The 25667-nt window shown below is 42.6% G+C and overlaps 1 protein-coding gene across 1 annotated transcript; it reads left to right on the forward strand.

Annotated features, from left to right (window-relative positions):
• The first annotated feature begins 5105 nt into the window (after positions 1-5105).
• LOC119522044 (melanoma-associated antigen B1-like) lies at positions 5106-25456 on the forward strand. Its single transcript, XM_037820763.1, is given in 5 exon segments — positions 5106-5165; positions 19138-19290; positions 19293-19367; positions 20769-20781; positions 24615-25456. Coding segments are annotated over 5 exon segments (1143 nt in total).
• The last annotated feature ends 211 nt before the right edge of the window (positions 25457-25667 follow it).

The raw sequence follows: 25667 nt of genomic DNA on the forward strand, positions 1-25667 counted from the left end.
AATATCCAAATAATGGCTGAAAACTTCCAAAATTTAACAAAAGACATGAATGCACACATCCAAAATGCTCAACGAACATCAAACAGGATAAATCCAAATAGATCCCAACCGTGACGTATTATAATCAAACTGTCAAATGCCAAAGATTGAGAATTCTGAAAGCCTCAAGGGAGCCTCAGTAAGATTAAATGCCAATTTCTGATCAGCAACTATGGAGGCAAGAAGGCAGTGGGGTAACATATTTAAAGTACAGACAGCAAAAAAGTCCCAACCAAGAATTCTGTATCTAGCAAAACTCTTTCAAAAATGGAGAGACATTCCCAGATAAATAAAAGCTGAGGGAGTTCGTCACCACTAGCCTGGCCCTATAAGAAATGCTAAACACACTTCTGCAGATTGAAAGGAAAGGGCAATAAACAATAGATTGAAGCCGCATGATGAAATAAACATCCCTGGTAAGGGTAATGACATGGGTAAATATAAATGCCAGTACCATTGTATTTTTGGTTTCTAACTCCACTTTTTACTTCCTACGGTACCCCAAAGGCAAATGCATAAAATGTAATGCTAAATTAGTGGTTTGGGATTCATAATGTATAAACGTGTAATTTGTGACAACCACATAAAGGTAAAAGGACAGAGGAATATAGGAGCATAGCCTGTGTATACTATTGAAGTTAAGTTGGTATCAAAGCAAATGAGATTGTTCTATATTTAGGATGTTAAATACAATCCCCATGGTAAATATAAAGAAAATATCGGAGCATGAAAGCTCACAGAGATTGAAAGTACATTCCAGGTTTCCAGGGGCTAGGAGCAGGGGGCATGGGGAGTTAATGCACAATGGGTGTAGGGTTTCTGATTGGGGAGATGGGAAAGTTTTAGTAATGGAAGGTGGTGAGGGTACCACAAAATTGTGAATGTAATTAATCCTGCTGAATAGTAATCTTGGGAGTGGTTGAGATGGGAAAGTTTATGCATGTATGCTCCTGCAATAAAATAAAAGAAGAAAGAGCAACTGAAGAGACGATGACAATTAAATGCAATTGTGATCCTGGTGGGATCTAATAAGGGAGGAGAAAAGGCTCAAAAGGACATTTTGGACATCTAAAATATAGACTCTAAGCTTTATTTCCATGTTTAATTTCTTGAATTGATAACTGCCCTTAAGGTGGTTACATAAGTGAATATCTTAGAAAATAGACGTGGCATATTAAGTTTTCAAGGAGCATAATACATACACCCTCCACTCAAGTGCTCAGAAAATGGATAGATAGATGGATTGGTAGATGGATTGACAGATGGATAAATAGAATGATATGGAATATGTGGCAAAATGTTAATGTTGGTAGATCTGGATATCTGAGGGGATGGGGATGGGTTGGAGTTCTCTGTATGGGGTTTGTATTATTTTTGTAACTATCTTATAAGTTTGAGAGGATTTCAAAATAAAATGTTTTAAAAATAATAAAAACATCTTTGAAAGGTTTATTTACAATGAGTTCACACCAGCAGGAATAGGATTAAGTTTAAGGACAAGTTGTTTGTTTGTTTTTTTTTTTTTTTTCCCTGGGTTACATAATTCAGCCTACCCCAGAAAACACTTAAGCAATCAAGTGTATAGTTTGTGGGAACTTGTAAAGACTTTTTGAATTCCTATGGCTCTCATTCATCCATGCTATAGAATTTATAGGGTTTAAAGTATAGACCAAATATAAGATGAATAGTCATTTATTTTTACTATTCTTATTTATTACCTATTAGAGGGGGCACTCATAGGTATGCCCAATATAGAGGCGTATCGTTCGATGCACGATTGTGCAGTGAAATAACTCATCCTAAGAGGCACATGGAGATTGAAGTCCTGTCCACCCTCTGCTTGCCAAGCCATGACCTCTGCCCTGAGGAAGAGGAACCTTTGGCATTTCACAAAAGCACTCTTTGCTTTTTCTAACTCTGCCAAAGGTTTGGGTAGGTTGTCAGTGGTCATGTAAACACATGTTGGCTGTTGCTTGGTTAATGAAAAAAATAAATTCCTGCATGTCAGGAACTGGCTGGATTTCAACCAGGCATTTAATAATTTTTCTTGGAGCAGATATAAATATAACCTTCCTGCCCTCGTCTTCTTGCCTTGATTTGTGGAATCTGCTCTTTTGTCTTCCAAACCATGTAAAAAGTAAACATAAGTAAGATGTATTTGAGTAATCAAAAATAAAATAGCTAAGGGACAGTCAAGTAACAGAAAAAAGAGACTCACACACAAAATAGAATTGCAGGCATCGAACTATGTGTATTGTGATGGATAAAATCGGACAATTCTTCTAAATGGGATAGAAAGCAAAATTCAGCATATTTTTAGTCTAATAAGACAAACTGAAACAAAATGATACAATTAACAAAAAGTTTAAAATTAAATTGTTCTAATTCATTGAAGCCCTGCTTTAAATGAACCCTGAAATCCAATAATGGTATGAGATGAGACTTCATTAAATATTGTTGAGTCCTTAGCATGTGATAGGCACTGCACCAGAAATTGATGATTGTGTTAGTTATCTATTGTTGCATGACAAATTACCACAAATTTAACAGCTTAAAAGAACACACATTTATTATTGCACAGTTTCTGTGGGTCAGGAGTCTGGACATGGCTTAGCTGGATCTTCTGCTTAGGGTTTCACAAAGCTGTGATCAAGGTGTTCCTTTCTGGAACCTGGGGTCCTCTTCCAAGCTCACGTGGTTGCTGGTAGAATTCAACAACCTGGTGCCTGTTGGACGGCAGTTCCCATTTTCTTTCTGGCTGTCATCTGCCACTCTCATCTCCTAGACACTGCCTTCACATCTCCTTTCACTCTATGGCAGCTTAAGTCTTCAAGGCCAGCAGGAGTATCACAAACTCCAGTCTGCTAAGAGACTTATAAAATGTAATCACTAGGGTGTCAATTCTATCACCCTTGCCATAGTCTGTTGGTTAGAAGCAAGTCATAAGTTCCACTCACACTTAAGGGGAAGGTATTATAGAATGACGTGACTTATTGGGAGTCACCTTAGAGTGTATCCACCACAGTGGTCAAGGTGAGTCCAGATTTTGGGGATCCCAATACTTATTTAATTTGGGATTCCTCTTGGGGAAAACAAAAATAATTTGAACTTATGAATATAAATGGATGTCTATGAAACTTACGCTTCACTAGCTTCATGGTAAATCAACTTATAGTTGAGGTAAAATAGCTTCATGGACTTCATATCACAAAGGGAGCCACAAAACTTAAACAAGTAAACCAATAAGTAGGATATATAAAATTATAAGGAATATGAGGGAAGAGAAACCAAATGGGATGAAAATAATGGCGGGGGTTGCCATCACTGAATAGGGAGTCAGAAAAGTCCTCTATAAGTATCTGTCATTTCAGTTGAGAGCAGACTACAAGAAGGAGATGAATGAAAACCTTTCAATGTAGAGGAAACAGCATGTGCAGATGTCCCAAAGCTGGAAGGGGCATGCTTTCTTGACAAGGTGTGGAAAAAAAAAAAAAAAACCAGAAGAAATGGGTTTCCCATTGTGTTTAAAGTGAAATGCAATCAGTTGTGGAAACTTTCTAGATAAGAGGTGTGTGCTTGTGTTGTTCTTCATTTAAGGTTTGTGAAAATTGTTTTGAGATGCCTATTAGCATGGCCTTGGGACTAAATACTTTCCTTATTTAATTATGAATATTTTAATATATGCTTAAATTCCTGGAAATAAAATGGTTTTTGATTCCTACAAAATGTTGCCCCAATTTCAGTTTTTTTACTGATAATAGTGCTGCAGCTGTTTATGCACAAGAACTTGGTGAACACAATTAGCATCTGGTGGGTACTATTTTAAATCTGATTCTAGGTTTTTTCATACTTTGATACTATAAATATATATTGTAATTTTCCAACAGGGATGGGGTCAGGGATTTCACAGCCACCTGTTAAGCAACCATCCCCCAGACCTCACCACCCCCACCTCCTTCTCTGCAGAAGTCACAAACACATGCTAAGTGGCCATCCTCAGGCCTTCTGCTTCCCCACTGCCTTTTCTATTGTATGCCCTTCCACAGTGTGGGGGAGAGGTTAAGTCTAATGAAAGGCCCTGCCAGACCTTAAACCTGGAAACTGGGAAAAAGCAGCCCCAGATGCTTATCAGAACAGGAATTCTCAGTAACAGCGCCCCCACCTCAGGTGGATAAAAACTACACTCAAACAGTCTAGACTGGTCTCTCTTCTCTGGGGAAGTGGGGCATGGCGAGCTGCCAACTATCTACCCCAGGTCGACCCCAACCCAGGGCAGTTGTCGGCCCACCCAGGAAACTGGCCACGATGGGACTTTTTCCCCTGCTTTTCTGGACTCTTTGTGCTAAGTAAATGACAAGGAGATGTGCCTTTTCTGGACTCTACTCTGTACATAAAGGGATCATTTGCTGAAAATTTCTATTGTGCCCTGAAAATTCACTCCACATATGGGTTCATTTCTCTTTTCTTCTATCCAAAAAGGTATGTATTTTTATCTTAGACACTGTAGTTTGTACCTCTTGAAGTTCCTTTTGGATCTTCCATGTCTCTAACGTGGTTAATCTTTTCTCTTGTTTCTTGAAAATATGGAATATAGTTGTAATAACTCTTTAGATGTTCTTGTCTACTCATTCTATTCCCTGTATCATATCTAGATCAGTTTTGATCCATTATTCTCCTCCCTATTTCATATTTTCTTGTGTCTCTGCAGGTCTGATAATTTTTGGGGGGTGCCAAACATTGTGAATTTTGCCCCGTTCACACTTATTCAGCACATTTAGGCTGGATACTCTTTTTTCGATGCATACATACTCTTAAGCTTTGTTCTGGGACTCAGTTAAGTTACCTGCAAACACTGTGATCTTGTCAGTTTTTGCTTTTAAGCTTTGTTGGCTGTGACCACATTAACACAGGTCTGGTACAGAGGCAAAACCCTTGTGAGTACCCTTCCCTGATACAATGGGAATGGGAGGGTTTTCTCCTCTGACTGGTGGAAACAGAAGTATTTTCAGCCCTTTGGGGGCTCTGCAGTTCCCTTTCTAGCTCTCTACTCTCTGGTACATTGTGCCATGAACTCTAGCCGCCTTGTCCTCCTCAGGCCCTCAGCTCTTTCTACCTGTGATAGCTGGGTAAGTAGAAAATATTCAATATAATTCTTTAGCTGAAAAATGGTTAGTATAGTCTTCACTAGCCAATAGAGAAAAAAAAAAAACTGTTTATTTTCACTCAAGCAGCTTTAAGTTATTCTGACCATGAAAAGCCCTTGTTAAAATAACTTGCTGTTGCTCTAATCTCAACAACAAAAACTTATTCTCTTCTCCTAGGAACTTTCCCAGCATTGCCTGCAGTAAGATATGAGGGATGGAACCATATGGTCTCATAATCAGGACCTTGAAAAGCAAGCCTGAAGGAAGGGAAAACCTGAAGATAACAAGGAAATGCCGACCAAACAGCTTTCTCTCTAGTTTTTTTTTTTTTTTTCTTTCTGCTTTCTTCTGTCTTCTGGCCATTTCTTTGTCTGTTTGGGGTTATAAAAACCCAAATAATTCTTCTCACTCTGAACTGGTCTTGGAAAGCTTTTTTTTCCCTCCAGTTCCTTGTTGATGAATCTTCAGTAAACTCACCTTCTCACCAAGCAAAGAGACTTGTTTCTCTGATGCGGGATCAGGCGGGCCTGACTATTTAGAACCGTGTTTTGGAACGGTAACACCTGGTTTCACCGGACTTTACCCCACCCCCCACTCCCCACTCCTACCCTGTGCCTGGGTTTAAGGCAGCCAGCTGGGGCAATTATAGGGTCACCTCATTTGTTTCCCATCTCTTAGGGAACACTGTATTTTTTGCTTTATGTCCAATATGATGAAAATATGGTCATATATATTTTGTAATTTTGTCTGGATTTTCAGGTGTTTCAGGCATGTGGTTAAGTTTGGTCCCTATTATTCCATCTTCATCAGAAGTAGTATAATCCAACTTTAAAATCTAAATTATCATGGCAGGCCAATGTCCTAAAAGTGCAAACCAACGACTATTTCAAACACATTTGACTTAAAACTAGGATGGAAAGACTTTGGGACACACACATATACATATGTATTTATATATAACCAGGAGATTACAAACTTGTATAGTAAAATATCAACAATGATCCTTTCTTGCTGGTGAAACTTTATGTGATTTACTTAGTTATGTTTTACAACACTGCAGAAACACATATGCAATACTATTATAACTATAAAATAAATATTTAAAATGTCATTTAGAGACCAAAAATAAACATGCCCTCTCTAGTTTTTTTTTAATTTTTTAATGAACAACCTCTTGCAGAATTCTCTTCAGCCACTGCTTTACTTACCCCTTTTTAAAAATAGGGGAAGAATTTAAAGTGGTAGGCTATATGTCTTCAGCCAGCAGAAAACCCTCCCTTCATTTTAAAATCTAAGTATTAACTTAGATTTTAAAATGGGAAATTATATTTCCATCTAAAACATATTCTCCCTGACAAGATTGGATACAATATGAAGGACTGTATGCAAGCAACACTGGCAACAAAAAGCAGCCATTGATCATTTTTAGTATTATACATTTCACATTTATATGTTTCTTGTTAAAGTTTATAATAAAGAAAATGAGTTATTTAAAAATATGCTCTTTTTTCATTGCGGCCATTAATTCCAAGTTGTATCTGAAATGTACTTTTACTTCTAAAATCTTTGATTTAATAACAATGCAAGGTAAATTAGCAATTTCCTTCATAGATTCTTATTCAACAGAGTGTTTCTTAATTTAATGAATTTAATGTGTGAGCATATTTGACAAACTGAATACCATGTAAACAGGACTGGATTCATGCCTGTCACAAGTCTTCTCCAGTGTAAATGCTGTTACATTCCTAGTTGTTAGTAACATCTTGTGCACTTATTTTCGGCATTACCAATCCCTCTATTATAATTTTTTCATTCATACATTTTCCTGCTAACAAAGTCATTAATAATTTCACTCACTTTGGTAAGATTCCATATTACTTTTGTGCCTAAGATATTTTCTCCCCATGGTATTATCCATTCCAAGTTCTTTTCTTTTCCTTTTTAGAAGAACCACATATCCTCTCTCTTCCTGTGACCATTTTTCTTTATGTTTTGAATGCTGGCCCTCTTTCCAAAACTCATTAATCCCTGAGTTGTACCAAATGCTTTTGATCCAAAGGTGATTCTGCAGATTATCTGTCATAGACGACATGCACATTATTTTTTTGGCAGTGTAAATATCTTATAATATTTTTAGTTTTCCTTTTTAAAATGTGGTTAATTCTCCAAGAAGGTGAAAAGGGGTGACTGAACCCTAGTATTTTTTTCTATTACTGTTTAATATTTCAACCAGCATTTCATCCTTGCAAATAAAAACTGCTCTTTCTTTTTCTACTTTGTCACCTTATTTCTTTAACATGCATTTGCTATGATTTGCTGGCTCTTCCATACTTTTAAACAGTTACAGATTACTAGGAGATCATGAAGTAGTGATTATTATTTTATACAATTATAATACATGTTCTGTCATTTTTGCCCTTGCTGCCAGCTACTGTTGCATATAGCCCTTGCTCAACATGTACAGTTTCCTACAGTTTTAGCTGTGTCCAAAGCAACTTCTGCTCAACATTCTGTTATTTTAATTGCTTAGACTGACTTCAGATATTCAGCTTCTCTGCCCCCGCACATCCATCTCTCCAGAAGCAAATTTCCTAACTCCTCTGCATTTTACTCTGCTTTGATGGTCAGTGTATGGTAATTCACACCATCTAACATTACTCCCCTGCCCTATCCCTCCATATCCTGTATTTGTTGAAAAATGTTTCTATGTTAAATGTTTTTCTTAAACATTTTGTCTTCCCTTTAAATACTACTTGATTTATTCATTAATGTAGTTGCACCCCATTTGACCCATAAACAATTTAAAGAGATTTAGTTTAAAAAAAAATACTAAAGATAACATAAAATTTTAAAAGGCAAATGATTAAAAAAGATAAAAAAAATGAAAGTAGAAGTGATGATAAGTAGAACTCAACAAGGAGGTCAGTACACAGAGTTTGTGTAGTCCTGTTCATTTGGAGTCTAAATTTGGTCTGATTGTTTCTAACATCCAAAAAGGCAGCGCATACAGGTAATTAATTTATAATGCCCATATGACAAAAAACAAATCTGTTTTTGGCACAACTGTTCTTGGTGCTAAAAGTAGCATGTGAAAGTAAGAAAAAGAGAATGAGACAGAGACAAAGAAAGAGGGAGAGAGGAGGAGAGAGAGGGCGAGAGAGGGAGAGAGGGAGGAGAGGGAAAGAGAGGGAGAGAAGGAGAGGGAGAGAGGGGGAGAGGGAGGGAGAGAGGGAGGAAGAGGGAGAGAGACAGGGAGAGGGAAAGAGGGAGAGAGGGGGAGAGAGAGAGAGAGAGAGAGAGAGTGTTTAAGTTTGAGGGGAAGGGGCTGTAGAGGGAGAGGGCAAGATGCCTCCTGTGGCTCCCTAAACACAAGAAGAAACATTATCCACTATACATGGTTCTGAACTCTCTTCTTAAAGTAAATACAACAAAACATTTACAGGTATTACTTATTTTGGAAAAAATGACATTTTCTCCCCTTAACAGACTTTTTTTCCTCTACATCCTTTACTTGTTAGTATTTCTACCAATAATCACCTACGATAACTCCTTGCCATTCCTTCCACATTTACATAAGCAATACTAACATATCCCACTGCCTTTGTAGAGCTCTGCATTTTATTTAAACCACTGCGTCCTATTCTCTTCAGGTGGCCCAACCAACTGCAGAGGGGCTGAGAAGGCTGTCCTAGAAGGGTCGAAGAACGGACGCTAGTGGACACTACTCATTTGAACTATAATTTGCAGCCTCCCTGGTTTTTTTAAACACTTCATTTTGAAATAATTTTAGACTCACACAGAAATTGTAAAAATAGTACAGATTATTCTGGGGAACCCTTCACCCAGCTTCACCCAAAGATATTAGTTTACAGTGGTGATAGTATATTTATCAAAACTCGGAAATTGACGTTGGTACAATATCCTTATCTAAACTGCAATCTACAAGGTCACTGATACCATCCCCAGGGCCTTCCCTGATGAAGAGGCTCGGAGAGATGAGGAAGAGAGAGCCCGAGTCGGAGTTGCAGCCAGGACTGGTACTGCCACCACAGCCAGTGCACGTCACAGACCCTCATCCAGTGCACGTCACAGACCCTCATCCGGCAGATTCTCCTGCCTCTATCTAATCAAGCCTGAGGCAGGGTCTTCACTTTACATTGAGGAAGGCAGTCAACGTTCTAAGTTGTGGAGGGTTGTTTCCGGCTGAAAGGAACAGCTTTGTATTAATGTATTATGTGGTAAATTGGAAATTTTACTTTACTTCTTTTTCCTTGTTTTCTTCCTTCCTTCCTTCCCTCCTTCCTTCCTTCCTCCATCCCTCCCTCCCTTCCTACTTTTCTTCCTTCCTTCTTTTTTGTTCGTTTTTAAATGTTGTTCCTTTTAATAAAAAGTTTAAATGGCTTCAGATTATACATTTATGAATCATTTTGGTTATACATTTACTGTTGTTTATCATGGTAAGGGTGGGAGTTATGCTGTTGTGTGAAACAAATTGGGAAACCTTCCACCTTATTTTATGATCCAGAACAGAATAACGTTACCTTCAAGTCGATGTTTCTTTGGAAATATGAAGGAACTCAGCAGTGAAATTGTGCTCAAGAAACAGAGATAAATTGAAAGGCAATCAACACTTAGCTTCCCTGATACTTTCAGTCTGTCATTATATAAGATAAAAGACACATACTTGCATTTGCTTAATTATTCAAGAATGCTAGAGAAATTAAATATTAATAAATTAGATATCATACTTCTTGCCTCATTTATTCCCTAAACATTAATTGAGTATCTGCTCTTTGGAAAACACCATGCTATTTCTGGGGATGCTGGGATTTTTGTGATAGGAATATTTGGATGTTGGTAAGGTATCACAGTAGCTCAGAGGGAAAATTAGAAAGGAGGAGTGAGGAGGCCGGGGTCAAGTTGAGAGCAAGTAAGTGTAAATGGCCTGAAAAAAAAAGTCTGTTTGGGCATTTGGGAAACTGAAGTTCTTCAGCAGGACTGAAGGGTTAACTTAGCTATACCGTGAGCGAGGTAAGGCTATAGAAGTGGTCAACAGGCACCTGAAGGTCAGATGGTGTATTTCAAGGTTGAGACACTAAAGTCTGAAAGGCAAAATGGCTCTTAGCAGTTACTCTTGAACCCTGGATAAACTAGAGAGAAACTTTCCACCTGGAGAGGCAAGGTAGGTGCCCTGTATACTTGTCCAACGCATTTGATAGTAGTTTACTAAGTAATTGTTTACATACTTAACTCCAGACAAATGCTGCCTCCTATAATAAGGAAAGGACAACTCAGAGGGTGGAATCAAGAACTCACAGGACTGAGCTAATAGCCAGGATAATTATTCTCATCCTTTGAAATTTAATCAAGGAATTGACATTACTCTAGTGGGATTTCAAAACTGCTATTAGCCAGTGACTCTTTTGTATCTCTCATTTTGACTGTTTTTAAAGAGGAATGACTATAGATACTATCCTATTCCTGTCCCAACTTTGTAAATTGGGTGTTTGGGGCTGCTGTTGCCCCACTTCTCAGTACAGGCATTTTTAATAAATCACACGTCCATGCATAGTCCCTGTTTTGTTCCATTTGTCTATTTGCTTTTCCCTACACCTATATCACAGTATCACCTCTTAATTACTACAGTATTTTTTAAAAATAATTCTTACTCTTTGGAAGAGTATATTTTCATATGTTCTTTTTCTTTGTCAAGAGTATATTGACTATTATTGAAAATTTGCCAATCAATTTAAGTATTAGAATCAGCTTGGCAAGTTTCACACACACATGCACATTTACTTTGAGTCTATTGGTTCTTTTTGTGTGTGTTTGGGGTGGAGGGGTTACCTTCCTCTGTAGACTAAATGGGGTGAGAATGAACATGCTTACAATATTGAATCTTCCTATCTAGTAACACATCGTGTTTCTCCAATTAGGTCTTCATAATTTTTTCTAAATAAAAGATGTATTTTTTTCATATTGTACTTACACCATTTATTATGTGTATTCTTCAGTAGTATTTTGTTATGGTAATTTACAAGTTATATTTTCTTTAATTTCATCTTCACAATGTTTGTTGATGCAGAAACAAAGTGCATATTCATGTGTTTATCTCAGCAAACTTTCAAAATATGTTCTAATTTAAAAATTTATCTTTAGTAGATTTTCATCTACATTCTACTCATCTGTTAATGATAATAGCTGTCTTTCTTTATTTCTGATCCCTATCCCTTTGATTACTTCTGATTTCCATGCCTGCACTATGTAGTATCTTCATTAAAACGCTGAAAAGAAAGGGTGCTAACAGGCTTCTTTGTCTACTTCCCAATTTTAAAGTACAGATTTCAACACTTCCACATTAATTGTGAGCTTTACTGTCAGTGTTTTGGTAAATATCCTTTTTCTAGTCTGATAACATATCTTTTTATCGGGGATGATTGTAGATTTTATAAAACACTTTTCTGTATCAAATTAGGTAAGATGTTTCTTATCTAATCTGTCCATGAGGTATACTAGCCCTGGGACTGTTTGTCCTCAGATCCATTCCTTTGCTTGCCCTGCTCTGTTCTCTATTATACAGGGCTGACTTCCAATTCCTTTCATCTCCAACATCTGAGGCCAGCTTGGTTCAGTCAAGAGATGGCAACAACAGGAAACTAGAACCCACAAAATTTGAGTGCCCAGAGTTTTTCTCCTTCTCCCTCTCTGAATCAGGTAGTTTCTATGTCGATGGCTATATCTTCACCATGGTGACAGCCCCCAGCAGCCCATTCACCATGGTTGTACCCCAACTACCAGGCTTCAATAAAACTACCTCCTCTCTTTGTACTTCTAGCCTAGAAGTGGGAATGATTTCCTCCAGTTGCTAAATATTGTTTTGCTCGATTCTCCCCTGATTTCCTTCTTCACCACTTGAGTAACCACTTTCCTGCAATAAATTCCCTCTAATTATACATTTAGGAGTTTGTGTTTTTGACAGTCCCTGAATGTTGCAGTTGGCCAAATATACCAATTGATTTTCTAATGTTAAAACATCCTTTCATCTCCAGGATAATCTCAAATCTGTCACTAGCAGTCAAATTTTGCAAGTCTCTTCTATTATTAAGTAAAACATAACAAAGTAAAAGGCCCTATGGACCCTGAACCCTCCTCAAAAGAATTCTCTGCTTATATCCTTATATCCTCAAAACTATTTTTCACATTCACTAGTGTAAAATATACACAGACATATTAAAAATTATAAGAACATAATAGAGAGATATATTTAACTTGTAAAATTTTTGAGCACTACACACAAAGCTAATAGCACTACTTGTTTATATTTCTGAAGTGGTACTCAGAAGGGTATTTATAGCCTTAAATATATTTCTTGGAAAATATGTTTAAAACATCCAAATATTCAAGAAGCTAGAGAAAGACTAGCACATTAAACACAAAGAAGCAGAAGATCAGAAATAACGAAGATAAATGCAGACATGATGAATAAGAGACAGTGGAGTCAATTAATGAGAGACAATTCTTAAAAATATTTATACAACAATTTTTATAAATATTGGCAATTACAAAAGAAAGAGGCAGAAATAATTGATATAAGAGAAATAAAATTTTACAAGATATACGTGCAAAAGAGATTTAAAGTTTAGTAGAAGACACCGTAAATGAGTTTACCAATATCTCAGGACAACAAATGGTGAACAAGGAAAAGTTTCTATGTATAGAACAACTTCAGGTAATAATATCAAAGTAATGGTAGAATTAGAGAATTACCATTCTGCAGCCCCTAATGGATTAATGGATAAAGGTAATGATTCTCAAAGTTTGCCTGTCACCACAAAGGGAAACCACAGATATTATGTATCTCCTAATGGGAGCACAGTGTCACCTCTGGAGTGATCTTGCCAACAACAACAAAAAAATCACAAATGAATAAATAAATCTTAATCTGATCAAGCTTCTTCCTATAATATTGAGGATTGTTGATGCTGAGTGTCAGGTATATTGGGTCATTACTTTCTTTTCTGTTCTGGTATATATATTTGAGCATTTCTATAATAAAACTATTTTATTGTAAATATCATACCTTTAAATTTGAAAACCCAAGTGAAAACTAACACTTTTTCAGCAAAATATGCATGACTATATATGTGCCAGTTTGAATGTATTATGTCCCCCCCAAACGCCATTATCTTTGATGTAATCTTGTGTGGGCAGACCTAGAAGTGTTAATTAGATTGCAATTCTTTGCGCCCCACCCAACTGTGGGTGATGACTCTGATTGAATAATTTCCATGGAGGTGTCGGCTTGCCCACTCAGGGTGGGTCTGAATTAAATTACTGGAGCACTCTGTAAGATCAGACAGAAGGAGCAAGCTGCTACAGCCAAGAGGGACACTTTGAAGAAACCACAGGTGATGCAGATGAGAGACAGTTTGAAGACAGCTGTTGAAAGCAGACTCGTGCTCCAGAGAAGCTAAGAGAGGAGAAACACCCCAAATGCAACAAAGAGGGACATTTTTGAGGAACTGCAGCCTAGAGAGGAATGTCCTGGGAGAAAGTTATTTTGAAACCAGAACTTTGGAGCAGATGCCAGCCATGTGCCTTCCCATCTAACAGAAGTTTTCCGGACACCATTGGCCATCCTCCAGTGAAGGTACCCTTTGTTGATGGACACTTTATGGCCTTAAGACTGTAACTGTGTAACCAAATAAATCCCCTTTTATAAAAGCCAATCCATTTCTGGTGTTTTGCATTCCAGCAGCATTAGCAAACTAGAACACTATATATGTCCATAAAGAAACAAAAAACACCTTAATTGAACAATATCAACTGAAACTGTAATCCAAACACCCTAAAAATGCTCCAGGTTTGGAGGCCGCATCACATCAAATGGTTGGGGAAAAGCTACTCAACTTCTCATATAAACTCTTCCAAACCATACAAAAGATGGGAAATTACTCATCCACTTTTAACTGGCTAGCTCACCTTGATCCATAAACCAGATCAGGTAGCCCCAAGGAAAGAATGCTTGAGCCAAGTACACTCACACAGAGACAAATATCTTAAATAAATTCATGGCATAGTCAATATAGTGGTGAATTAAGTGAAGAAATAGGCTGTCTCCAAGGGCTGCAAAGACTATATCACATAATAAAATACAGTCAACTGGAAATCACTGAATTAGCATAAAAAGGAGAAAAAATATTTGATCATGTACCGGGGTAAAGAAAAAGCCTTTGATAAAATTTCAGTACCAGTCCATGGTAATAACTTTTACCAAACTTATATTAGAAGGAAAGAAATTTATATGGCAGGAATTATACAGCCAGCACAATCATGGGAAATATTATAAGCATGCCCAATAAAGTCCAGAACAAGACACAGATATATGGCACCGATGCTAATTTCAAAACTGGACAAGAATACATAGCCATTACACAGCCTTACACAAGAATATCAGATAAGTAAGAGGTATGAATACTCTAAAGAAATAGATAATAACAGTAACAATGTAATAGTCTACTTTAAAAAATCTAAAGTAAAGGGTACAGAAAATATTCAAATGTAGAAGGACCCTCAGAAAGCCAGTGTATAGAAGATCACTATGGCACAAACTGGAGGCCTGACACACAAAATCAGTGACTGCTTAGAACATATAATGGAAAATACGCCATTCACAACAGCCACAACAGCCAAAATATACCTAATATGAAACCATTTAGGTACAAGATCTTTATGGAGTCAAATATAAAATTTTACCGATAGACTTAGGCAAAAGAAGTCTCAAATAGGGGAGTATTCTATGTTTATTCATGGGAACATACACTATTGTAAAGATGTCAATACTTGCTAAATTATTTATAGATTTAGTACTCAAAGATGGCAAACAAATTCTGTTCCCGTGCCCCAAATCAGCTGTGGAGAAGCTAACGCAGCAATAAAGAAAGAACAGCAGCAAAACAACACAAATGAGAAACCCCTGAGGGACAATAATTCTGTGTTGAACTAACACCTGTGTGGGGGCAGGTGGGGATGTGCCCTGAGTGAGACAAGTCTGTAGCCAGCAATAGAAGGCAGATGACAGGGGCCCTTGGAGGAAAGCTTTCAAAGTTCTGTCCTAGCTTCTTCCCAATGAATTTCGACTCCTTCACTGCAGGAAGCTGAGGCAGCATCTCAGCCTGGGTGCTAGTACCATGGGGCAAAATCAGGACAGCACAAAAGTTTGGGTTGCTCGAGGCAGGGGGACAACAGAGATTAGGCTAACAACCACCTGAAGCCTCTTTAGTGGGTAAGAGCTGGCCTTTTGTATGATCATGTTAATAGCATATAAAGTAAATGGACTAAACTAGAATTAAGTATGACAGTGAATCCCACATAGTAAGGGTAGGAATTCTTTCCTGAAAGCTTTAAACACTACCTCTCATGTCAGTTCAGGGAGGTCCCAGGCAGAGCTGTCAGGCTAAGGAGCACACTCTCTCTCTCCTGTGGGGTCTTCAGGGGCTTGATGGGCGGAGGGTGCAGAAGTCGCAGCCTGAAGTCAGAAAAGCAAAGAATCCCAGACCTTGACAGACATCAGTGTGAGGTTCTTCAGTGAAAACTGAGGGGCGCCACACCCCAGAAAAAAGGGGACCCCAGAGAGGCTGCCCTCCCGCCCCACCAACACACAGGTCCAGGCAGAAGCAGCCATATGAAATGTACCTGCTTTTTTCTCCATCAGGAGTCTCAAGGATTCCAGGTCTTTGGATTGAGGTGGTGACAGGTCAGCAGAAGGGAAGTGGTCCAGCACCTAATAGGAGTCAAGACAAGACATTGAGAGAGGAACTGAAAGTACCACGGACCCTAGAGCAGGAGTTCCCACAGAGCCCCACCCCTCCCATCAGCGCTGGAAGTCCCAGGCATGGCCCTTAGGACCAGACTCCCCCTTCCTTCCTCCCTGGGATTCTCAGGGAAATGAGGGCTTTGGTCTGAGGCTGGCTGACTCAGTTCAGCAGAGGGAGAAGTGCCAGGCACAGCCAGGAGTCATTGAAAGGCCCGAGTGTTCTATGAGAAGCCCTCCTCTCCCCACCAACAGAGTGGACTGCTGGGAACCTCCCTGCCTTAGCCCTGGGAGACCTCAGGTGGTGTTGACAGCAGTGGCTCACCTGGACTTCTGCCTCTGGTGGCTGTGGTTGTCCACAATTTTGTGTAAGAGGTGAGGCTTGGCTCAGCAGAAACAGGGGGTCCAAGAACTATCAGATATCAAGGTGATTACCCTGAGTTAGGTTTGTAGGGACATATCACCATGCAGAACAAAGGAGTCCCCACCAAACTTATCCTCACCCACCCCACCCCTGCTGTCAGCCTGGGAGGTCCCAGACATGCCTGTTAAGCCCAAATGCCCCCAACTTCTACCTAGGGATCTCATGGAATAAAGGTTTTGGTCTGAGGACTCAGGTTGTCAGAGGGAGAAATCCCAGGCCCTAAATGGAGTCATGAGGAAGGGACCCAGAAGGAAGACTGAGGGGACTGTATACCCCAGTACAAGGGAACTACACAGGGCCTTCACCCTACCTCAGCCATAGGCCCTGGGTGGGGGTAGGGACAGCTAGGAATGCAAGGTTACGGGGTGAGATGCCCCCTTACTTTGTCCTAGGGAGTCTCAGGTATGTTAGGGCTCTAGTCTAAGGGGCAGACCTAAGGTCAACAGTGGGAAGATTTCCACAGCTTGCCTGGAATCAGAGTTAGGACCCTGAGGACTGAGGAGTCCAGGAACCTCATAACACAGAGAACATATCAGAATCCATCCCTTGTTGTCAGACCTGGGAGGCCCAGGGATAGATGTCAGACAAAAGCATGCCTCAGTTCCTCCTCAGGGATCACAAAGAAATGAGGAATTTGGTCCTAGGAGGCAAAGATCAGGGAAGACTCAGGCCCATCCAGGTGGACCTGGAGTGAAAACAGTTTAACCATCCACCATAGTGCAGGGTGTCAACTTACTTCCCACAAGTTTCAGAATTGGGAGAAACTGGAAACGTGTGGCCAGACTGAGTGACATTCACTTCCTCCTTGTTCTAGTTTGCTAATGCTGCCGGAATGCAAAGCACCAGAGATGGATTGGCTTTTATAAAGGGGGGTTATTTGGTTACAAAGTTACAGTCTTAAGGCCATAAAGTGTCCAAGGTAAGGCATCAGCAATAGGGTACCTTCATTGGAGGATGGCCAATGATATCCAGAAAACCTCCGTTAGCTGGGAAGGCACGTGGCTGGTGTCTGCTTACTCCAAGGTTGCATTTCAAAATGGCTTTCTCCACACCTTCTTGACCAAAAGGGGGATGCGAGATGAAACAAAGTGAAGCTTCGGTGGCTGAGAGATTTCAAATGGAGTCGAGAGGTTACTCTGGTGGACGTTCTTACACACTATATAGATAACCCTCTTTAGGTTTTAATGTATTGGAATAGCTGGAAGTAAATACCTGAAACTATTAAACTCCAACCCAGTAGCCTGGACTCTTGAAGACGATTGTATACCAGTGTAGCTTACAAGGGGTGACAGTGTGATTGTGTAAACCTTGTGGATCTCACTCCCTTTATCTAGTGTACGGATGGATGAGTAGAAAAATGGGGACAAAAACTAAATGATAAATAGGGTGGGATGGTGGGGGATGATTTGAGTGTTCTTTTCTACTTTTATTTTTTATTCTGATTCTGATTCTTTCTGATATAAGGAAAATGTTAAGAAATAGACTGGGGTGATGAATGCATAACTATATGATCGTACTGTGAACAGTTGATTGTACACCATGTATGATTGTATGGTATGTGAATACATCTCAATAAAATTGAATTTAATTAAAAAGATGGCGTTCTCCAAAACGTCAGCATTAGCTTTCAACAGCCGTCTTCAAAATGTCTCTCTAAGCTGCAGCAGCGAGCTCCTTCTGTCTGAGCTCTTACAGGGCTCCAGTGGTTTAATTAAGAACCATGCTGAATGGGTGGGGCCACACCTCCTTGGAAATAATCCAATCAGAGTTATCACCACAGTTGGGTGGATCACATCTCCATGGAAACAGCCTAGTCCAAAAACTCCAACCCAATCAAAACTAATACGTCTGCCCCCACAAGATTGCATTAAAGAACATGGTGTTTTGGGGGACATAATACATCCAAACCAGCACATTCCTGTTGGGTCTCAGGAAGGTGCAGGTCTTAGCGTGAGGAGATAGGCCCCAGGTCAAAACATAGAGCAGTCCCCGGCGCTGCCAAGGAGGACCTTGAGTGAGACTGAGAGAACCACTGACTAGTGAATAGAGGAGACAACAAAAATTCCCGACGTGCCCCTGCTTCAACCTTTGAAAGGCCAGGCAGGGCAGGGCTCCCGGTCTGAGGCTCCCCTTCTCTTCTGTGTATCAGGTCTAAAGGAGGGGAGATCGCTAGTGTGAAGGTGTAGCTGCCACTGAGCAAGAGGGGAGCTCCTTAGGCCCTACATGGAGTCAAGGTGAGGACTCTGAGTGATGACTGAAGACCCCAAAGATCCCAGGACAGAGAGGGCCCCTCAGAACTGTCAGCACTGGGTGCCCCTTGCCAGCTGTGTGGGCTTCCTCCTAGAGGGCCCCAGGGTGCTTGGAGGCATCAGCATCAGAGGGACAGGGGAAGGGTCCCAGATCCTGCCAACAGTTGATATGACAGTCCTATATGTGAACTGAGGGGAAACCCCCACACACAAACACTGCAGCACAGAGGGGCCATGCCATCAGACTTGTGGTCACCTGAATAAGCCCCAACACGGCTCACAGGCTACCGCTGAAGACACACTCCAATTATTCCACAGAGTCCTCGGGGGACAGTCAGACCAGCAGAACAGGATCTTTGTGGGTTCCTAGAGCAGTGACCTCAAGGAACCTGCAGAGGAGGCCTTTGTTACAGCCAAGGCAGTCTCTCCCTGCGGACAGTGCATACCCTCTCATCCTCCCCGATCCAGTGGGCCCACATCCCCTGCCCACTGTCTGTGACCGGGGTCATCCAACCTCACGGTCAGAAGAGTAAGGTCCACGCCTGTGAGAAACGCTGCCAGGCCCGGGATGAGAACCAGGGTCTCGAGGGTGCTCAGGCCACTGCAGCAGAGGAAAAAGAGTCTCTCCCTCTTCCTCTCCTGTTTTTGGGGGTACTCCCCAGAGCTCCCCTGCTACTGGCATTCCCCAGGGGCCTCAGAGAGCCCCCATCCCCCACCACTCCCACTAAAGCTCTGTCTTGTCCAAGATCTGGCGATGGTGCCAGGTGCCAAGATGAGAAAGTCAAAGTTACTCTCAGGCCACACACCCCACTGAGACTTCCTTCACAGGAAGGTGAGTGTTTTGGTGGAGTTCCTGACAGAGAAGTAGAAAACAAAAGAGCTAGGAAGCTCCTCACCAAAGATTTGGTGCAAGAAAAGTACCTGGGGTACCGGCAGGTGCTCAACAGTGATCCTCCACGCTACGGATTCCTGTGGGGTCCCAGGGCCCATGCTGAAACCAGCAAGATGAAAGTGTTGGAGGTTTTGGCCAAGATTAATGATTCTTTCCCCAGGCCCTTCCCTGCCCTGTAGGAAGAAGCTTTGAGAGATTAGTGGAAGAGGCCTGGAGCCAGAGTTGGAGGCAGGGCTGGCACGATTGCCCCAGCCAGGGCATGGCCCAGGGCCTCGGCCAGCTGCTCCTCCTGCATCAAGTGAAGTCTGAGGCAGGTTCTTCACTCTGTGGATGAAAAGGGCCGTTGACAATCTGAGCAGCAGCAGTTGAGGTGGGTCGGGAGGGAACAAAGCGTATGTCTTCTTTTTTTTCATTTCCTATATGTCTATTCTTTATGACTAACTTACAGGTCACCTCCTTTTTCTTTGATATTTTTTCAAATGTTGGTCCCTTTAATAGAAAGTTTATTTAGCTTCAAAATTTAGACTTATGAATGCCACTGATCACACATTTATTGCTGTTTATCAGGTTTAAGAGCTAGAATTTTGGTATTTGTAGAACAAATATATATACTTTGTTCAGAACAGGGTAAAATGGCTTTGGTGTAGGGATTTTCATGAAAATATGAAAGAATCCCACAATAAGTTAGTTGACATCACAAAACAGTAAAAAAAAAAATTAATTCTTAGTTTGCTTTACTCCTTTCACTCTGCATGTAACATTAAGAGATATGTAAATTCTTTTGCTTATTGTATGAACTTAATACATTTGAAATGGAATTGTGATAATGTAGACCTCTTGCTCACTGCCTCCTTTCTTTTATTCCTCAAACATTAATTGAGAATCTGCTCTTTGAAAGTCTTCCTGCTATTACTGGGGATGGTAAGAAATATAAGACCAAGCCACTACCCATAGAATTTTTGAGTCTTGAAGCTGCATTCATATGGGAAAATGTTGATATACTCTCTATTACCTAAAACACTAGTAAAAAGAAGGGGCGAGAATGTGGGAGAGGTTCCAGATAACAAAAGTCAGGTGTCCATTCCCTGAAGGGAGGCAATTTGGGGCTGTGTGAAAGTGAAGGTCCCTCAGAGGGAGGTAATCTTGTTTGACTGGGTGGTGGGCTGGATGAGCTGTGAGGGTGGTGAGCAGGGGCCGGCCCTCAGCTGGTGCATCTCCCAGTTGAGAGACTAAGCCTGGAGTGGAAAACTGCTCTTTACAGTTGCTAGGGATTGAGGGTAAATTGACAAGAAATCCTAACCAGACTCAGAAAGGAAGGTGTCCCTTGTTCTTTTCCAAAGGCATTTTTAAGCAGTGCAAAAAAAACTGGGTATTTTCTGCACATCATCTCCAGCGAGTTTCTCAGAAATAAGGGTAATACTCGCTCGAGGCGGGGTGCACAGAAGCCACTGGGCTGCCTCTCTTTGTCTTGTTCTGGGAGAGCCAGGGCCCACTCCTTGAAAAGGGCATTTAATCAGGATTTCTTGAGTGGGATCTGGCACATTCTAAGGGAGGACTTGATTTTGAATGGTGATGAAAATAGGGCTGGTTTTCAGGGAAAGCCTGCAGAAGGAGGGAAGTTGTTGGTCCTTGACACAGACAGGAGCTTTTAGTTGCATCCGACCAGAGAAGACAACTCCACACCTACATTAAATAACACATTCAGTAATACCAGAAGGTATTTCAGGCAATAAAAACGACCTTGTACTCAGATACTGTTTTGGAATACATAGCCTTAGCAATAAGAATTCCAAAAGAAATGTGAGGCATTGGTCAAAAAAAAAAAAAAAAAAAAAAAGAAAAGAAAGAAAGAAAGATAATCTTTGGTGACAATAGGATCATTTTATTTATGCAGCATCTGTTAACCTCCAAAGATCAGGCTCTCACAAACGCAGCCTGGGCAGCCCCTTCCCTGTAGAAAATAAATCTATTGGAACAGATGTCACATTCGAGGCTCACTGGTTGGTGAAAAGAAGTAGATCTGGGTAGTTTTTCAGACAGCCCACTGCCTGTCCCGGTCCCCTGCCTTGTACTGCAGCTTCCCCATCTCACATCACTCTTGGGATAGATACCCCATCTCTGCATGGTTTGCAGTAGGGAAACTGCTGCAAAGTTTGCAGAATGTGGCATTTCCCAGGAAACCTTTCATAAAAGAGACAGGAGCCAAGATGAGGTCTCCCATGAATGAGGACTGAGGAGAACACCACCATAGACTAAAGGGGTCACAGACAGACCACTTTACCTTCTCTCAGACCTGAAATGCCCAGGCAGGGCTCTCAGGCTCTGAGCAACCCCTCACTTATTCTTCAGTGTTCTCAAGGGCTTGAGCCTTTGTCTAGGGGAAAGAGTTAAGGTTCGAAGAAAACGAGGAGCCCCGGGGCCCGCCAGGAGTCAAGGTCAGGGACCTGAGTGAGGACCGAGGACATATACCGTCCAAGAATAGGGAGCTTTGAATTTGATGTCACCCTGGGAGGCCTTATCTGGCATTCCCTGACATCACCTCAGGAGTCCAATGGAGGTGAGGGTCCTGGTCTGTGGCTGTGGGTCACACAGGTCAGTAGAGGGAAGCATCCCAGGCCTTGCCAGGAATCAAAGGTGGAACCCTAAGTGAGAACTGGGAGGACCCCCCAGTCTAGAAGAGTGAGGTAGCACAGAGCCCACCTTTACTTTCAACCCTGGGCGGCCCCGTGCAGGGCTGTCGGTGTCACTACTTCAAGGAGAGTGTCAGGGAAGTGGGGGCCATGGTCTAAGGTGGGGGGGGGGGGTGGTTAGGCGGGTGACCCCGGATCAGCAGCGGGAGAAGTCTCAGCACCTGGGACAAGCCAAATTAGGGACACTGTATGAAGACTCAGGGGGATTACAAACCCCAATACAGAGAGGGCACCATAGATGCCTGCCCTTCCTGCCAGCCCTGGGAAACCCTATCATTGTGATATAAAGAGTAGCACTACTTCCTCCCAGGGCTTTTCCAGAAGGCGAGGAGCTTTCTCTAAAGCGGACGGCCTCTGCCAGACCTCAAGGTGAGCACCAGGAGTGAGCTATGAACTATCCACCCCAGAAAAGTGAAGGCCTGTGCTGATCCCCACCCCTTTTCTCGGTCTTTGGAGGCCCCGGGGTAGTGCCGTAATTCTGAAGGGCCCCCTCGTTTCCGCCGGGAGGGTTTCAGGGAGATTAGGCTCCTTGGAATTAAGTGGGTGTCCGCAGTATAAAAGAGGGAGGAGTAGCGGGCTCTAACAGGAGTCGTGGATAGAAGCCGGAACAGGTCTGAGGGTAATGTGCTCCCAGAAAATAGGAGAAGGCAGAGCATTCCCCGCCCCCGTCCCCGTGCCTGCTTGCAGCCCCGGGAGGCCCCAGGAAGGAGGTCATCTTTTAATGGCATAAGTGAGAGCCTTGTTCTGAGGGGCAGGGCCTCGGCTCAGGAAGGAGTTTTGGTGAGACCCCTGAGTGCGGACCGAGGGAAAGCCCCACCCCCCAGAACTGAGGGGGCCTCCCAGAGCCACGCCCTTGCTGGCACCACTGAGAGCCGTCAGTATTTGTGATGCAAGGTGTCACGCTCACCCTGTGGTGTCACAGAGGGGTGTGGGGCATGGTTTAAAGGGGGATGGACTATGGTCAGTAGAGGGAGGATCTGTTGGCTTGCGTGAATCAACGTAAGGACTCTGAGGACAGAGGGGACCACCCAGGCCATCACAGTGGGAGCACCGTAGAATCCACCCTCTACTCTCAGCTGTGAGAAAACGACACCGACAGGTATGGTCAGATGAGGTGGCCCTCACTTCCTCCTAGGAAGTCTCAGAGAGGGGCTGGTTTTAGTATGAGGGCATAGATCTAAGGGCAAGGGATGGACTAGTCCCAGGCCACCCCTGGAATGACAGCAAGGACTGAGGGGACCATCTGCCTGTGAATAGAAGGGACAACCCTTGAAGTCCCAGGATAGGTTTGTCAGTCTGAGGGTCCCCCACACTTCAGGTCTAAGAGAAGTAAGATCTTTGGTCTGAGGCTGCAGTCACCATTCAGCAGAAGGGAGGCATCCAAGGCCCAACGTGGAGCCAAGGTGCAGGCCCTGACTTAGAGCTGATGATCCGAAGATGCCCAGGACAGAAAGAGCTCAACGGAGCTGTCAAGCAATGGGTTCTCCCTGCCAGGGGTAGTGAGCTGAGGATCCCCTTAACTTCCTCCCTGTGGGTCCCAGGGAGTTTTAAAGGGTTGACTTCAGAGAAGCAGAGGGGAGGGTGTCCAGGCCTTGCCAACAATTGATATGAAGGTCCCGAAAGAGAGCTCAGAGGGCTCCACAGAGATGTCTGCACTGGGTGCCCCAGGGCAGGGATGATGGACTTATGGGTCCCTTCACTTCCTCTGTGGTCTCAAGGAGGTGATGGCCTCGGTTTGAGGTGTCAACCACAGCCAGTAGAGGGGCAGGGGGAGGGCAGGCCTTGCCAACAATTGACATGATGATCCTGAATGAGAACTCAAGAGGACCCCAGACCCCAGACCAGAGAGCTTCACTGCCAGCCCCTGCCATCAGCGCCAGTAAATTCCAGGCAGAGCTGGCAGGCTGCAGCCTAATGCTCACTCTGATTTCCTCCACAGCATTTTCAGGGAACAGGCTGCCCAGGTGAACAAGATCCTTGTGGGTTCCTGGAGCCACTGCTCTAGGAAGCTGCAGTGGCAGCCTTCATTAAAACCAAGACACTATCTTCCTGCTGAAGGTGCTCCCATCATCTCATCCTCCCTCTTCAAGTGGGCCCACCTCACCTGCCCTCCTGCCTACCCTCCTGCCTGCTTGTCCCAAGCAGAGTCATCATGCCTCGTCGTCAGAAGAGTAAGCGCCACACCTGCGAGAAGCGCCACCAGGCCCATGGTGAGGCAAAGGGTCTTGGATGTGCTCAGGCCCCCGCAGCAAGGGAAGAAGGGTTCCTCTCCCCTTCCTCTCCTCCTGCTGGAAATAGTCCCCAGAGCTTACCTGCTGCCGGGTCAAGTGTTGCTCCTCAGGAGGCTCAGAAAGCTCCAGCAGCCATCACTAATTCTAAAGGCCTCTCTCGCACAAGCTCTGATGAAACCGCCAACAGCCAGGATGGGGAGAAAAGTAGTACCTCCCAGGCCGCACTCTCCACCAAGAGATCACGCAGAAACCCTCTGATCAAGAAGGCAGGTCTGCTGGAGCAGTTCCTACTGCACAAGTTTAAAAGGAGAGAACCCATTATGAAGAAAGGCATGCTAAAGATTGTCAACGGGAAATACAAGGACCGGTTCCCTGAGATCCTCCGGAGAGCCTCTGATAACCTCGAGGTGCTCTTTGCGGTTAATGTGAAGGAAGTCGACGCCACCGGGCAGACCTATGCCCTCATCAGCAAGCTGGATCTCCCCAACAATGGGAGGGTGAGTCATGGCAGGGGGCTGCCCAAGACCAGTCTCCTGATGTTACTCCTGGGCATGATCATCATGAAAGGCAACAGTGCCACTGAGAAGGAGATCTGGAAATTTCTGAATATGATGCGTATATATGCAGGAAAGAAGCACTTCATCTATGGGGAGCCCAGGAAGCTCATCACCGAAGATTTGGTGAAGCTGAAGTACCTGGAGTACCGGCAGGTACCCAACAGCTATCCTCCAGCCTATGAATTCCTGTGGGGTTCCAGAGCCAAGCAGGAAACCAGCAAGATGAAAGTTCTGGAATTTTTAGCCAAGGTCAACGATACAGTCCCCAGTGCTTTCTCATCCCAATATGAAGAGGCCGTGAGAGAAGAGGAAGAGCGAGCCCAAGCCAGAATTGCAGACGAGGCTGGCACTACTGTTTGCTCAAGCGATGCACCAGGTCCATGTCCTGCAACTCCCCCAAAGCCCAGTGAGGCCTAAGTCTGTTTTGATCATCCATAGAAGTTGATATGACCTCACAAAAGAGTTTTTCTTGAAATGTGAGAGAACCCAACAGTAAAATGGTTGGGATAATGAAGGAGATAAAATAAAATGAGCATGCTCAATTTTTGGCTTTCTGTATTCCTTTTTTTTTCTTTTGTTTGGTAAAATTAAATGATTTATGCCACCATGTGCTTAGCTTATTCACATA

The sequence above is a fragment of the Choloepus didactylus genome, chromosome X (assembly GCF_015220235.1).
Source record: "Choloepus didactylus isolate mChoDid1 chromosome X, mChoDid1.pri, whole genome shotgun sequence".
Classification (NCBI taxonomy): Eukaryota; Metazoa; Chordata; class Mammalia; order Pilosa; family Megalonychidae; genus Choloepus; species Choloepus didactylus.